General features: G+C 49.0%; 1 protein-coding gene across 4 annotated transcripts in view; it reads left to right on the top strand.

The window, feature by feature from the left end:
- Positions 1-16,355, top strand: part of LOC140399894 (type 2 DNA topoisomerase 6 subunit B-like) — a 58,062-nt gene that overhangs the window by 41,045 nt on the left and 662 nt on the right. Inside the window, exons 6-9 of one of the 4 annotated variants that reach the window (XM_072489371.1) lie at positions 2,657-2,712; positions 4,135-4,203; positions 6,096-6,286; positions 9,957-10,171. In XM_072489371.1, coding sequence (XP_072345472.1) covers positions 2,657-2,712; positions 4,135-4,203; positions 6,096-6,286; positions 9,957-10,153 — 513 coding nt within the window. In that variant the 3' untranslated portion in view covers positions 10,154-10,171. Of the gene's footprint in view, positions 1-2,656; positions 2,713-4,134; positions 4,204-6,095; positions 6,287-9,956; positions 10,172-16,355 lie in introns of those variants that run through there. The other 3 variants (XR_011937911.1, XR_011937913.1, XR_011937912.1) reach the window with 3 other exon arrangements.

Below are 16,355 nucleotides of genomic sequence, written 5' to 3' on the forward strand. Positions count from 1 at the left end.
CTATCAAGTCACCTCTCTTCCTTCTTCGCTCCAGTGAGAAAAGCCCTGGCTCCCTCAACCTTTCTTCATAAGACATGCCCTCCAGTCCAGGTAGCATCCTGGTAAATCTCCTCTGCACACTCTCCAAAGCATCCACATCCTTCCTATAATGAGGCGACCAGAACTGGACACAATATCCCAAGTGTGGTCTAACCAGGGTTTTATAAAGCTGCAGCAAAACCTCGCGGCTCTGAAACTCAATCCCCCTGTTCATGTAAAGAAATATTTTCTAACTTCTCTCCTGAACGGCCTAGTCTATGAATTTCATGTTTTGTCCCTTTTGTCCGAGATTCCGCCACCAGCAGCTTCACTCCATCCACCCTATTAATTCCTTGCAAAATCCTAAGCGCTTCAATTAAATCATCCCTGAATCCTCTGCGTTCCAGGAAATACAAGCCTAGTTTATGTAATCTCCTCGAAATGTAACTCTGGTAATGTTCTGGTGAATCTGTGTTGCCTTCCTTCCAAGGCCATTAAATTCTCTCTGACATGTTGGTGCACAGTTACTCAAGGTGTGGACTAACCAGGTCTCCCTTTAACTGGACAAAATTTCCTCCCTTTTATATTCTAGCTCTCTAGTTGTAAAGGCTGACATTCTGATAGTCATTTGCGATTATTTCTCATACCTTTAAAAAAAATTTTTAGAGTACCCAATTAATTTTTTCCAATTAAGGGGCAATTTAGCGAGGCCAATCCACCTACCCTGCACATCTTTGGGTTGTGGGGACGAAACCCATGCAAGTACGGGGAGAATGTGCAAACTCCACACGGACAGTGACCCAGAGCCGGGATCGAACCTGGAACTCGGCGCCATGAGGCAGCAATGCTAACCATTGCGCCACCGTGCTGCCCTTTTTCTCATACCTGGGGCGGGATTCTCTGACCCCCCGCCGGGTCGGAGAATCGTTGGGGGCTGGCGTGAATCTCACCCTGCCGGTTGCCGAATTCTCCGGCACCGGATATTCGGCGGGGGCGGGATTCACGCCGCACCGGTCCGCGGCATCCCCCCCCCCCGGCGATTCTCCGGCCCGCGATGGGCCAAAGTACCGCTGCTGGAATGCCTGTCCCGCTGGCAAGAATCAAACTCTTCCCGGCGGGACCAGGCGGGCTCCGGGGTCCTGGGGGGGGCGCGGGGCGATCTGGCCCCGGGGGGTGCCGCCATGGTGGCCTGGCCCGTGATCAGGGCCCACCGATCCGCGAGCGGGCCTGTGTCGTGGGGGCACTCTTTTCCCTCCGCCTCGACCACAGTTTTCACCATGGACGACGCGGAAGAGACACCCCCCCGCGCATGCGCTGGGATGATGTCAGCAGCCGCTGACGCTCCCGCGCATGCGCGGCCCTCCGCCGACCTGCGGAGTCCTTTCGGCCCCAGCTGGCGTGGCGCCAAAGGCCTTTCCCGTCGGTCGGTGGCGCTCCAACCACTCCGGCGCGGGCCTAGCCCCTCAAGGTGAGTGCTTGGCCCCTAAAGCTGCGGAGAAATCCGCAACTTTGGGGCGGCCCGCCGCCGGAGTGGTTCATTCCACTCCATCCCGCCGGGATCCCCCGCCCCGCCGGGTAGGGGAGAATCCCAGCCCTGGTCACTATAATTTAGTGCCTTGTGTAAGCAGAATCCCAAATCTCTTTGGATCTTCACCACCTAGCTTTTTAATCATTTCAGTAATAAAGGTGTGGAATTATCTGGAGTACTGGTTTGGAGGACTGGGGATGTGCCATAGCTTGTGGAGGGGCTGGGAGGAAAAGAGGGCAAATTGAAGGGTAATCTATTTTTTGTAAGCTCTATATGTTTGCGACGTGATTAACAAGTGCAGTTACGTAGAGGGGGAAGGATGGGAAAACCATCGTTGGTGTATCTCAATTTGTTTTTTTACTAGAATTACATTTTTGATGAGAAGGTTTTGAGGGCAAATTGGAAATGGCGTGAAGAATTTTACATAGTATGATTGGTGAACAAGACTAATGGAAAACAACCAAGTAGAAAAAAGGGCTGAGACGTTCCAGCCCCATTGTGGCGGGACCCGGCTTGGCCCAGCCAAGAATCCATTGGCTTAGGGCAGAGCTGGACGATCCCAGAGGGAGGCTCCCACTCAAGAAAAGTGCAAGAGACCAATGAAAAGGAAGAAAACATATTAGTCAGAGGGGATGTTTGGGTGGCACAGTGGTTAGCACAGTTGCTTCACAGCTCCAGGGTCCCAGGTCCGATTCCCGGCTTGGGCCACTGTCTGTGCGGAGTCTGCACGTTCTCTCCCCGTGTCTGCCTGGGTTTCCTCCGGGTGCTCCGGTTTCCTCCCACAGTCCAAAGATGTGCAGGTTAGGTGGATTGGCCATGCTAAATTGCCCTTAGTGTCCAAAAAGGTTTAGTGGGGGTCACAGGGATAGGGTAGAGACGTGGGCTTGAGCAGGGTCCTCTTTGTAAGGGCCGGTGCAGACTCGATGGGCCGAATGGCCTCCTTCTGCACTGTAAATTCTATGAAGATGAAAACTGGCAGTCACAATAGACAAAAAAACAATTTCATTAAAACGGCTTTACTTTCATATATAGATGCAGTGCTATTTTTTTTTCTATTGGTTACAAACATTCTTCATAAGACTAAAGTAAGAAAAAATATTTATCTTATAGGTAAAAATCCAGTTTTATGTCAAAGTAAATGGTAACCTATCGACTCACATCTTTGGGTAAGAATATACACTTCCTAGCACTAGCTCTTGTGTGTGGAATTTCACTATATTTTTTATTATTGGTATCAAATATTTCTTGAGGAGATCGCAATCTCATTCTTCTCAAACCTCTGCTAATTCAGAACTGTATGATTCCTAATACCCTCATAATGCACTTAAACCAATACACCATCACCCCAATGCTTGTCAGCTCCACCGGTTCCTTATGCAATGGCTGCAGGATTGACCTTACTCAGTGGAGTAAGGACAGGTTATAGGGACAGGGGTAATCTGGAGTCAGAAGGACAGGAATATATGGGCTACTGGGGCAACGAGTGATTTGAGCGTGAGGTGAGGATTTTGATGCTGATTAACTGGGGCACAGGGCGCTGCAATAGCATGGGGTGATGCGTGTCCAGGCCGTTATATGGAAGAAGATATGGAAGACGCAGTCCTATAGGGCTCGCGTTCAAAATCTGTTTGATTGGGTGGCATGGTCACAGTGGTTAGCAGCGCCAGTGACCCGGGTTCGATTCCCGCTTGGGTCACTGTCTGTGCGGAGTCTGCACGTTCTCCCCATGTCTGCGTGGGTTTCCTCGGGGTGCTCCGGTTTCCTCCCACGGTCCAAAGATGTGCGCGTTAGGTGGATTGGTCAAAAGTTAAGTGGGGTTGCTGGATTACAGGGATAGGCTGGAGGTGTGGGCTTAGGTAGGGTGCTCTTTCAGGGGGCGGTATAGACTCAATGGGCTGAATGGCCTCCGGCACTGAAAATTCTATGATTTTTATTGCATCAAGTCTAGATTTTTAATCAGTCTTCACCATTCATAAGTATCTGTTATATTACTTTTTGGTAATATATCGTTACTCTTTGCTTCGTAATCTAGAAAGGTCTGATTATAAAGAAACCACCGATCTCTAAATTAAAGCAAAACTGATTTATTGAATACGATTAAATTATATTGAGTTTGCACACTCCACAGAACTGTAACTATTAATAAAGTAATCTATGTTTAAGTAACTATAAACTACACGTGCTAATTCTATCTAGTCTTAACGATGCTGTGATCTACCTCTCTCTGCTGCTAACACTTAACTTACTACCCAAGATTCCCTGAGTTCTTATATTTATACTGGGAACTAGTGGTGCCCTCTAGTGGTTGCATTACACTGAGATGTAATAATTAACCCTTTACTTGTATACATATACATATCAAAGAACAAAGAAAAGTACAGCACAGGACAGGCCCTTCGGCCCTCCAAGCCTGAGCCGACCATGCTGCCCGTCTAAACTAAAATCTTCCACACTTCCTGGGTCCGTATCCCTCAATTCCCATCCTAGTCATGTATTTGTCAAGATGCCCCTTAAATGTCATTATGGTATCTACTAATCTAGAACTGCATGTTCCATGAATATGCCTAACCTTGATGCTTTCATTTTAGGAATGAGAACCTGGACAAATTCTGCCGCGATGGACACACTGTACTTTGTGACAGCACTCACTATGTAACGTAAGTATCAGGTCTTGTGCTGTGCACAACCTGTCTCTACCGAGAGGTTGGCGGTGGACCAAACAATCGTTTTATAAGTTAGTGGGTAAAAGGGTCAGACATGCAGCGTCGACCTGGAATCACATCGTTCAGGTTGGGGTGGCAAGATCCTTTCCCTAAGGCAGTGTTTGTCAAACTTTATTTCCGGGGACCCATTTTTACCAACCGGACGACTTTCGGGACCCGACCCGGCCGACCTGCGCGACCCACGCCAGCCGACCTGCGCGACCCACGCCAGCCGACCTGCGCGACCCACGCCAGCCGACCTGCGCGACCCACGCCAGCCGACCTTCACGACCCGCGCCGGCCGACCATCGCAACCCACCATTTTCTCTTATCTTGTTTGCTGCTGACAAAAGTGGAGGAAATGGTTTTGGATCCCTTTGGCCCTCGTACACACTCCTCCAATGGAACCTATTGGATGAAGGTGAAGCCTTCCGGTGTCGGAAAGTATGGAGGCTCCATCTGTCCAGAGTTCTGCATTTTTTCCTGTAATAGAATTCCCCCCCCCCCCGAACTTGTAAAAAAAATGAATAAAATAAATGAAAAAAATAAAAAGAAAATGAATTAAATAAAATCTCCCCGAACTTGTTAAAAAAAACCTGCGACTGTTTAAAAAAAAAAGTGGCCGCACTGCGCATGCGCGCCGATGATCTGGCACGCATGCTCGGTGCGGCCGTGTGCTTTTTACATGCTCACGCCCATTTTGAAGGCCGCTTGCAGCCGGCATAGTTAAAAGCTGGCAGCTGTTGCGCGCGGATTTGCACAATCGGGCGTGTCCCCGACGGACGGCTCCGTGACCCTCCCGATACCCGCCCGCGACCCACCCGCGGGTCCCACCCCCGAGTTTGACAATGCCTGCACTAAGGGACACCTGGTGACCCAGTTGTGTTTTTTATGATGAACTGGTAGTTTTGAGAATAAGTTTTCTCCAGTGCCAATGCAGAATTCAACCAGATTTATTGAATTCAAATTCACAACTTGTCATAATGGGGACATTTTAAGTTGCTGTGCATATATTAGTAATTAGTGTGGGAGCATGTATCTGACTTGTGAGTGCCAAGATCGCGACACTCAATCTGGAGGTCACACAATGATACAATGGATGAAAAATTGTGTGGGCAAATATCTGATACAATTAACCTGACAGCCAAAATTCCTGAGAATCACTTGGTTAAAGCGGTGTTTAATGTCAGGAATGTTCAATCACAGAATAGACCTTTGTTATTATCTTAAGCTATGATGTGGAGATGCCAGTGTTGGACTGGGGGGGCACAGTAAGAAGTCTTGCGGGCAGCACGGTGGCACAGTGGTTAGCACTGCTGCCTACAGCACTGAGGACCCGGGTTCGAATCCCGGCCCTTGGTCACTGTCCGTGTGGAGTTTGCACATTCTCCCCGTGACTGCGTGGGTTTCACCCCCACAGCCCAAAGATGTGCAGGGTAGGTGGATTGGCCAACGCTAAATTGCCCCTTAATTGGAAAAAATAATTGGGTACTCTAAATGTTCAGAAAAAGAAGTCTTACAACACCAGATTAAGGTCCAACAGGTTTGTTTGGAATCACTAGGTTTCTGTGCACTGCTCCTCCCTCAGGTGACTCACCTGAGGAAGGAGCTGTGCTCCAAAAGCTAGTGATTCCAAATAAACCTGTTGGACTTTAACCCGGTGTTGTAAGACTTCTTACTGTGCCCACCCCAGTCCTATGCCGGCATCTCCACATCTCACTTTAAATGCATTCCTACCTTTCCACCACCATAGTGTTATTTTGATTAATGCAAGTTACCTTTGTCAATATATATATTAATAACAGTTAAATCTCTATCTCATAAATTTACTCTTTTTTTCTGAGCAGAGACTTTGCATATGCAGATGATTCACGTTGTTGCAGACTCCATCCTATTGCTGGGAAGCCTTTTCCTCTTTCTATTCCTAACAAACTAGCAGAAGATGGGGTATGCGGAGTGCTTGAGATATTATCAATCGCAGCCATTTGTCCTTGCCTGAAGAATTACCCCAACAAACCCACTAGAGTTTCAAACGTATCTGTATCCTTCGTTGAAAGGTCAGACAATACATGTAGATGTAAATAGGAAACAACAAGGAAATAATCTTTTTATTGTCACAAGTGGGCTTACATTAACACTCCAATGAAGTTACTGTGAAAAGCCCCTCGTCGCCACATTCCGGCGCCTGTTCGGGTACACAGAGGGCGAATTCAGAATTCTCAGCTGGTACGGGAATTGAACCCGCGCTGCTGACCTTATTCTGCATCACAAACTAGCTGTCTAGCCCACTGAGCTAAACCAGCCCCTGTGATGTGATTCTCTGCTGAAGTGCGTCTGTCTTGTGACATGTTTCCATTTCGTGTAACGTCCACTATATTGTTAGGATGGCTATGATCAAACTGACTTTACCCCCGAGCACTGGGGAAGTGCGAATCAATGTCACTTTTCCTCAATCACTGACCAGACAGTTGCTTTCGTCTGAATACTTTTGACATTCTAGCACTTGAACTGTGTTTTTCTTGCGCATTTCCATGAATATTTTTGTTTCGTTAGCTCGCACTGAATTGCAAAGCATGTAAATGGGGTACCAAATTGGGATTAAAAATTAGGATTAAATGCTATTTATTCACGGAATGTTGGCATTGCTGCCAAAGCCAGCATTTATTGCTGAACCCTGGGCAGGATTCTCTCAGCTCGGGGCCGGAGAATCCCCGTGACCGGTGCGAATCGCGCCATGCCGCCCCGACGCCGGCACGTGATTCTCTGCAGAGCGGAGAATCGGCACCATTGGCACCGACGTGTTTGGCGCGCCGCCAGTCGTGGGCCGCTCGATGCGGCCGGCCCGCCAATTCTCGGCAGGTATGGGCCGAGCGGCCGTTGTGGAAACGGCGAGTCCCGCCGGCGCTGTCCACACCTGCTCTCAGCCGGCGGGAATACAGCGTTGAAGGGTTGGGTGGCGGCCTGTGGGGCGGGGGGGGGCCCTGGCCCGCGATCGGGACCTACCGATCGGCAGGCTAGCCTCTCTGTCTCCCAGCCTCCTTTATTCCGCGCAGGTGCCTGTACTCCTGCGCCATGTTGGGTCGGGGCCGGCGCGGACCAGGGAGACGCCGCGCATGCGCGGAAATCGCGCTGGTGACTGCGCATGCGCGGGTTCGCGCCGGACCCACTGCGCATGCGCGCATCCCCGCTGCCCATTCCACAGCCGGATCAGCACTTGGAGCGGCGTGAACCGCTCCAGGCCCTGCTGGCCCCCTGTAGGGGCCAGAATTGCTGATCCTAAGGGCATGTTGACACTGTCGAGAAACGCGACGGCGTTTCCGACTGCGTTAACACTTAGCCTCAGGATCAGAGAATCCCGCCCCCATTTGCCTTTGAAAATCATAGAATCAACCGTGCAGAAGGAGGCCGTTCGGCCCATCGAGTCTGCATCGGCCCTTGAAAAGAGCACCCCACTTAAGCCCACACCTCCAGCCCATCCCCGTAACCCAGTAATCACACCTAACGTTTTTGGACACTAAGGGCAATTTATCACGGCCAGTCCACCTAACCTGCACATCTTTGGACCGTGGGAGGAAACCGGAGCACCCGGAGGAAACCCACGCAGACACGGGGAGAACGTTCAGACTCTGCACAGACAGCGACCCAAGCTGGAATCAAACCTGGGACCCTGGCGCTGTGAAGCAACTGTGCTAACCACTGTGCTACCGTGCTGAAGGTAGTGGTCAGCCGTCTTCATGTAGCACAGTGGTCCGTGTGGCATTAGTACACCCACCATGCTTTTAGATAGGAAGCTCCAGAATATTTACCCAGCGATGTTGAAAGAACGGGAATACACTTCTGTTATGTATCGAAGAATACATCCCTGCTGGTGGATCATCACGTGATCTGTAGTGACGTCAGTAGAATGTTTTGTGCGGGCTTCAGTTTTCCATCTTAGATCGTATGAGCAACATCTCCGAGTAAACCTCTGATCGCGTTTGTAAGAAATGCAAATGTGCAGCCTCCTCCCGTTGCATCCATAACTTTCCCCTTTGCGGCACTTGGAGAACATAACTTCCAAGTCGGGATTGTGTATGACTTGGAGTGGAACCCGCAGCGGATGCGGCTCACATGACTTGCTGCCCTTGTCCTTCTCGGTGATAGAGGTCATGGGTTTAGGAGCGTCCATTGAAGAGGCCTTGGCAAGTTGCAGCGGTGATTGCCATTTTTAGTTGGCACACGCTGCGTCCATAATATGCCCAGTGGAGGAGGGGATGCGTCATGGTGTGCCGATAAACTGGGCTGCTTTCTGGATTATGCCTCCAATGTTCCTGTGACAAGCTTCTTGAGTGTGATTGGAGCTGCACTCATTCAGACATAAGAGTTGAACATTTTGCACAACTTTGTATATCAATTCCCGTACCAGCCTCCCCGAATAGGCGCCGGAATGTGGCGACTAGGGGCTTTTCACAGTAACTTCATTTGAAGCCTACTTGTGACAATAAGCGATTTTCATTTCATTTCATTTCATTTCAATGTCAGTTAAAGGGCAGAAATTTAAACAGCTGGATTTTCCTGGGCACCCTGACCTCCGGCTAATAGGTTGCAAGGGGAGTCCACCCACAATCCTGACGGCTCCCTGCAGCAGTTTAACGCCGGGAGCAGCGTCAATTGCTTTAAGGCGATTTCATCCCCGTCTCGGCAGGAGGTACCGCCTTAGAGTGCTTTCAGCCAATCGGATTGGCTGGCAGCTCTGAGGTCCAAACAGCGTTGCTATGAGCGTTGCCAACTTCTGGGACTACAGGCAATCCCGCCATGCTGGGGAGCCCAGATAGATCCAGAGTCGGGGGGTCTCTGTGGGGGGGGGGGGGGGGGGTGAGTTGTGCGCCTAGTTCGGGAGGCCGGCTGAGAAGGCTAAAGGGAGGGTAAGGGTAGATAACCTTTGATGGGGAGGTGCCTCTAATGAGCCCAGTGTGTCCACAAAAGAAGTTCTCCCATTCCTGACATCAGCCCGTGTGGCTAACGTTGCCAGCTTTCCTGCATGTACCAGCGCTGGTGGGGGCGAGGCCTTAAGTGGCCATTCATTGGCCTCTTAAGGGCCTCAATAGGCCCAAGGATGGGCAGACTGCACAACAGTGGGCCGCACGGTAGCACAAATGATTAGCACTGTGGCTTCACAGCGCCAGAGTCCCAGGTTCGATTCCCTGTTGGGTCACTGCCTGTGCAGAGTCTGCACGTTCTCCCCGTGTCTGCGTGGGTTTCCTCTGGGTGCTCTGGTTTCCTCCCACAGTCCAAAGGCATGCAGGTTAGGTGGATTGGTCATGTTAAATTGCCCTTAGTGACCAAAAAAAAGGTTAGGCGGGGTTATTGGGTTACGGGGATAGGGTGACAGTGAGGGCTTAAGTGGGTTGGTGCCGACTCGATGGGCCGAATGGCCTCCTTCTGCACTGTATGTTCTATGTTCTCACACCTTCCCCATAAAGTTTTAGCTAGGTCATGGGCAGGCAAGTAGGTGGCTTGAGGGTCACCTGCTTGGATGCCCTCACGCATTCAAACCCACCGGCAGAGGAGCGTGAGATCCAGCCTTATGAGTGAGGTTTAGCCATTAGACCATGGAGCAGAGGTGGTGAAGGACTGTGGCATTCGGTATATCATTTTGGATCTCGCAAATAGTTTCTACAGGTCAATGATACCCACACACGATAAAACAGCAATCCTTGACTTGACACATATCTTTATATATGGACCATCTGACTTGCCTATATTGTTCAAGCACAGCAAAAATGCTTTGTCATTCTTCATGGATCCATCTCATTTAGCAGACTGGAAGCAATATGAACAACATCTGACTCAAAATCCAGACTTCAAGACAGTAGAAGGAAAGTTTATATTTGTTTATCAAAACCTGATATCCTATGGTGGTTAAAGTATCGTTTATGTAAAATGTTTTTTGAGTTGTGGTTTTTTTGACATTAAAACCGGCAATGTGGATAACATCGGTACAAAATACTTCCCTTCTCCCTGGGTCAACCAAAGCATTGGGACATGGACATAAATATAGAACTGAGGGCAGCACGGTGGCGCAGTGGGTTAGCCCTGCTGCCTCACGGCACCGAGGTCCCAGGTTCGATCCCGGCTCTGGGTCACTGTCCGTGTGGAGTTTGCACATCCTCCCCGTGTCTGCGTGGGTTTCGCCCCCACAACCCAAAGATGTGCAGAGTAAGTGGATTGGCCGCGCTAAATTTGCCCCTTAATTGGAAAAAATGAATTGGGTACTCTAAATTTAAAAATAAATAAATAAATAAAATAAATATAGAACTGAAGCTATATTTATTCCTGGCGAGGAAATGGCTTCAGGGGCAGCCCCAATCTTTCCAAAGCAAAGTACTGTACACACCCCTGTCGGCATCAACGGAGTGGAGGTGGAGATGGTTAGCACTTTCAAATTCCTAGGAGTGCACATCTCCAAAAATCTGTCCTGGTCCACCCACGTCGACGCTACCACCAAGAAAGCACAACAGCGCCTATACTTCCTCAGGAAACGAAGGAAATTCGGCATGTCCACATTAACCCTGACCAACTTTTACAGATGCACCATAGAAAGCAGCCTATCTGACTGCATCACAGCCTGGTATGGCAACTGCTCGGCCCAGGACCGCAAGAAACTTCAGAGAGTCGTGAACACCGCCCAGTCCATCACACAAACCTGCCTCCCATCCATTGACTCCATCTACACCTCCTGCTGCCTGGGGAAAGCGGGCAGCATAATCAAAGATCCCTCCCACCCGGCTGACTCACTCTTCCAACTTCCATCAGGCAGGAGATAGAGAAGTCTGAGAACACGCACGAACAGACTCAAAAACAGCTTCTTCCCTACTGTCACCAGACTCCTAAATGACCCTCTTATGGACTGACCTCATTAACACTACACCCTGTATGCTTCATCCGATGCCAGTGCTTATGTACTTACATTGTATATGTTGTGTTGCCCTATTATTTATTTTCTTTTATTCCCTTTTCTTCCCATGTACTTAATGATCTGTTGAGCTGCTCGCAGAAAAATACTTTTCACTGTACCTCGGTACACGTGACAATAAACAAATCCAATCCAATCCAATCCTAAATGGCCACTCATCAAGTCCTAGAATGGTCAAATTTTCAACTCGTCGACGTGTCTTTTTCTGCGGGTAGAAATATGGGAGATCCCTAATCCTAATCCTTCCTTGCCCCGGAGGAGAGAGGCTAATTGAGGCACCTCAATTGTCACCAAATCAACTGACCACACGAACCAGGAATCAAGCTTGGGATCTGCCTGGTTTGCTATTGAACCAGCTAATAATGAAGGGAAGTTACAAACGGAAGGCATGCATCATGTCATCGCACCGAGGGTTTTACAGCTCCTCCGGGATGTAATGGTGAGTGAGATGTTTTTTTCGGTCTTCGCTGACTGTTTTGCAAATGCAACTTAAAGCCCACTAGGAGGCGTTATGAGTATGCAACACGAATAGTGGCCGTTCAATGAGTTCCAATGGTCGAAACGTCCAGTCAATCTGTTTCAGCTATAATTTGCGTGTGATTATTTTTACTTTATGTATGCAGTCCTTGAAATACCAGCCTCACTTTGTCGAGACTGAAGTAATTTGCAGTGAAAATTACTCTCGGCTTAATTGTAATTACTGTAATTAGTATTAAAGCCACCACAGCTACGTACATGGCCTCATAATAGGTTACTTGTTCAGGTCTGTAATTAAGAGTTTAAATTGCTCATTTTAAACAAAAATCACTGGTAATCCAACACAGACAAAACTTCCTGAACTGACGAGGAGTAAAAATACTGGGCAGGATTCTCCGCCTCACGACACCGGAAATGTGTATTGCGATTGGGCGGAGTGCGAACCATTCCACCACCGTGTCAGCCGGACAGTCTGTCTTTTATTGTTTTAATATAAATGTTGGTGTACCCAGTTCATTTTTTCCAATTAAGGGGCAATTTAGTGTGGCCAATCCCCCTACCCTGCACACCTTTTGGGTTGTGGAGGTGAGACCCACGCAAACACGGGGAGAATGTGCAAACTCCATGTGGTAGTACCAGATATTGCGGTACCTAAGAGGATGACCATTGGTTAGACCCAGGAGCCTACCATTGGCTGTTGTACATAGCTCCATCCTGAGAGGCGGAGTATAAGAGGCGGAGTCCCAGCAGCCTTCGCTTTCTGTATCGAAGCTGCTGGGGAAGAGTTCTAGCAGATTAAAGCCTTCAGTTATGAATCACTTCGTCTTGAGAGTAATTGATCGCGCATCACTCCACACGGACAGTGACCCAGAGCCAGGATCGAACCTGGGATCTCGGCACCATGAGGCAACAGGGCTAACCCAGTGCGCCACCGTGCTACCCTGTGCGTCTTTCAAACGCACCCCTTTCATACTACTCCCAGGCTCCTGGCTACTCACACTGCTGAGCGCTGCCTGTGTCCTTTGAATGTTCAGAAGGCCTCTGGTCATCTGGGTGCCCACCCAGGCCGCCCTTCTGGACACCCTCATACCCCAGCTGTATCATCAAACTCAATCAGGGGCTCACCAGGTGTTGACCCTCCTCAGAGGCGCTGCCCCATTGCAGGGGAAGCAGGGTATCAGCAGAGCTCACTCTAACCAGAGGACACCTGTATCGCAGCCTTGAGAACCACCTCCCTGGTTCCCTGCCCCTCTCAGGTCAGAGGCCTCACCAGTGACCCCCAACCCCTCCGGATCCACAGTTGTCTCCTCCTAGTGAGACTGGCAGTGCTGACTGCCTCTGCCACCACCTCTCAGGCAGTGTTCAGGAGGGCAGGCTTGAGTCTGCATTAGCCCTGGTGAAGACGGTGTCCCTCCACTCCTCACTGGCTTGGAGCTGTGGGTCCACCTCGAACCCCCCGACCTCGAGGGGGGACAGGTTTTCTGTGAGATATCTTGGTAGCTGCAGTGAGTGTGTGGCAAGTGGAACGCTTAAAAACCCTCCAGCTACCAGGCTCTTTAGCGCTAACTCTGGCCCCAGCGGTTAGAACGTCTGCTGGGCTGGGAACTGCTTTAAATTTGCGCCGGCAGAGTGCTCGCTCGTTAGCATGACCCGAATCACTCCCCAAATAGCACTCCTAATGGGAATGTGAACTGCACACAATTCAGCCTCGGCATCAACACTTAGTCTCCCAAACGGAGAATCCTGCCCACTGTCTACTGACTCCAAAGAAAATAACATTTTCAAATTTCAGGGAGGCAGTGGCGCGTGGTAATGTCACAAACTAGTAATCAAAGGGTCAGGCTAAATGCTCTGGGGAAACGGGTTCAAATAAAACCAGGCATTAAAAGCTGATCTCCGGAATGGTGACCATGAAACTATCGATTGTTGCAAAACCCCGTCTGGCTCAGTAATGTCCTTTAGGGAAGGAAATCTTCCCTAAATCTAGGGAAGGGGCTGGTTTAGCACACTAGGCTAAATCGCTGGCTTTTAAAGCAGACCAAGGCAGGCCAGCAGCACGGTTCAATTCCCGTTCCAACCTCCCCGAACAGGTGCCGGAATGTGGCGACTAGGGGCTTTTCACAGTAACTTCATTGAAGCCTACTCGTGACAATAAGCGATTTTCATTTCATTTTTTCAAATCCGCCGTCCTTACCTGGCTTGGCCTACCTGTGACTCCAGACTCACCTGAGGAAGGAGCAGTGCTCTGAAAGCTAGTGTTTGAAACAAACCTGTTGGACTTTAACCTGGTGTTGTAAGACTTCTTACTGTGCTCACCCCAGTCCAACGCTGGCATCTCCACATCCAGACTCATAGTCATGTGAAATAGCCTAGCAAGCCACTCACTTCAAGGACAATTAGTAATAATCTTTATTATTGTCACAAGTAGGCTTACATTAACACTGCAATGAAGTTACTGTGAAAATCACCTCGTCGCCACATTCCGGCGCCTGTTCGGGTACACGGAGGGAGAATTCAGAACGTCCAATTCACCTAACAAGCATGTCTTTCGGGACTTGTGGGAGGAAATCGGAGCACCCGGAGGAAACCCACGCAGACACAGGGGGGAGAACCTGCAGACTCCGCACAGACAGTGGCCCAAGCCGGGAATCGAACCTGGGAAGCCGACGCTGTGAAGCAACAGTGCAACAAATGCCAGTGATGCCCATGATGAAATTACTAAAATGCCTTATGCTCCTTTGAGAGATTTTCACCTTGAATGCTCAGTGCATTAATAACTCTTAAATTAACAGGCAAGGGAGTATCAGTATGATTTTTAACCTAAAAGTCATGATTATCTCAAACTTTTAGACTCCATGGCCTGAATTTTACGTTCGGGCGCGGGCGGGAGCGGATGTTAAACCTGATCCTGCCCGAGATCACTTTGTTGAGGCGATATTACCCTGGCTGGCCAATTAATGGCCATCCAGCATGAAATGCGCTCTATGAAAAGGCTGAACACTGCCGGGGAAAGTGGGAGGAGGGTGGGCGCTAGGAGAAGGGAGCTGGCACTTCCAACGTGCTCTCTTGGGACGACAGCCGTTGCAGAGTTGTTTGAGGGTGCTGCTGACTTGTTAAAAAAAGAAATATCAGTGGAAAAACTATGCGACGAGTGTACGTGTAGTACAGTATACAGACTGACTTGGGAGTGTACCTTTAAGAAAGGTTTTTGTCTTATCACATGGCTTCAGTGATGTAATTGTGTGGGTGGAGCTGGGCTGTGGCTCAGTGAGCTGTTTTACTTTCGCCTTTGATTTGGCTGCTGTGGACTCGGACAGGAGAAAGAAGTGTTTTGGCCTGTCTCTCTCTATTTTCATTTTAAATATCTGGTCCAGTTAAAAATCACCTCGGTGGTGGCTTTCTATATAGTTTGCTTTCCGGAAGGGTTTAATCCTGCTGGTGAGACGGGGTCAGAATCTCAGGGAAAGCCAGTCTTATTCAAGTGAGAATGCAGAGTGCTTGGCCACGCCCTTGAAAAGGTGATTTATGGGATTTTGTTTTTGAATTGGAACAGTTAAGGGGGGATTCATTAAGTGTTATACATAGATTACTGTAGCTGGGTGGTGTCTTTATGTTTGTAATTGATAAACATTCTTGCTGTTTGGTTATATATAAATGTTAATTAGGTTCTTAAGCTTATTTTGATTAAAGTGTCGAGGAAGATTGTTGAATCGCACCTGAAGGGAAGGCTCTTGTGCTCATCGTAGCCAAATTCAACAAAAAGCTATAGGACCACTGTTAGTATATTATATGTATTGTGGTAAACTATTACTGTACTACATGTATTGTGGTAAACCACTGCCTGATGGCTCTGCCTCCCCTCGGGCTCGGTATAAAGGTGGCTGACCTCCGGCCCTGCCTCAGTTCGGGATCGGAGGCCAGGAGGCTTTCTGTTTAGCTTATTAAAGCCTCAGTTTCATTCACTACTCGTCTTGTGTTCATTGATGGCACATCAGACAGGTGGCCCATAACAAGACCTTTATCCCCAGACCCACTTGTTAATTTTATTTGGGCCTTGACTTGGGCAGCACGGCGGCGCAGTGGGTTAGCCCTGCTGCCTCACGGCGCCGAGGTCCCAGGTTCGATCCCGGCTCTGGGTCACTGTCCGTGTGGAGTTTGCGCATTCTCCCCCTGTTTGTGTGGGTTTCACCGCCACAACCCAAAGATGTGCAGGGCAGGTGGATTGAACACGCTAAATTGCCCCTTAATTGGAAAAATAAATGAATTGGGTACTCTAAATTTATTTTTAAAAATAAAAAAATTTGGGCCTTGACTTGCATCCCGCCCCGGACTGAGGCTGCAACTGAAACATAAAGATTTCCTTGCCAATCGGCCCACCCGCCAGCCCTACAGGCAACGTAACTCCCAGTCAATTGCCATTTAATTCGTCCCAAGGTCGTGAAAGTCACTAAATAAATGCAAGTCTTTAAAAATGTATTGTGATGAAATGTTATGCTGTCTGCACTTGTTGTATGCACTTGCTTACCGTGACTCTATGAGCTGCATTTATATTTAAACTGTTGCAGGAATAGCCGGCCCCAAAAGTGATTTCCTGATGGCCCACTGGGTAACTTTGTCAGATGTGTGGTGCTAAGTTACAGGATGGAAGGCCCCGGATTCAACACCAGACCTAAAA

This window comes from Scyliorhinus torazame, chromosome 24, assembly GCF_047496885.1.
Source record: "Scyliorhinus torazame isolate Kashiwa2021f chromosome 24, sScyTor2.1, whole genome shotgun sequence".
Classification (NCBI taxonomy): domain Eukaryota; kingdom Metazoa; phylum Chordata; class Chondrichthyes; order Carcharhiniformes; family Scyliorhinidae; genus Scyliorhinus; species Scyliorhinus torazame.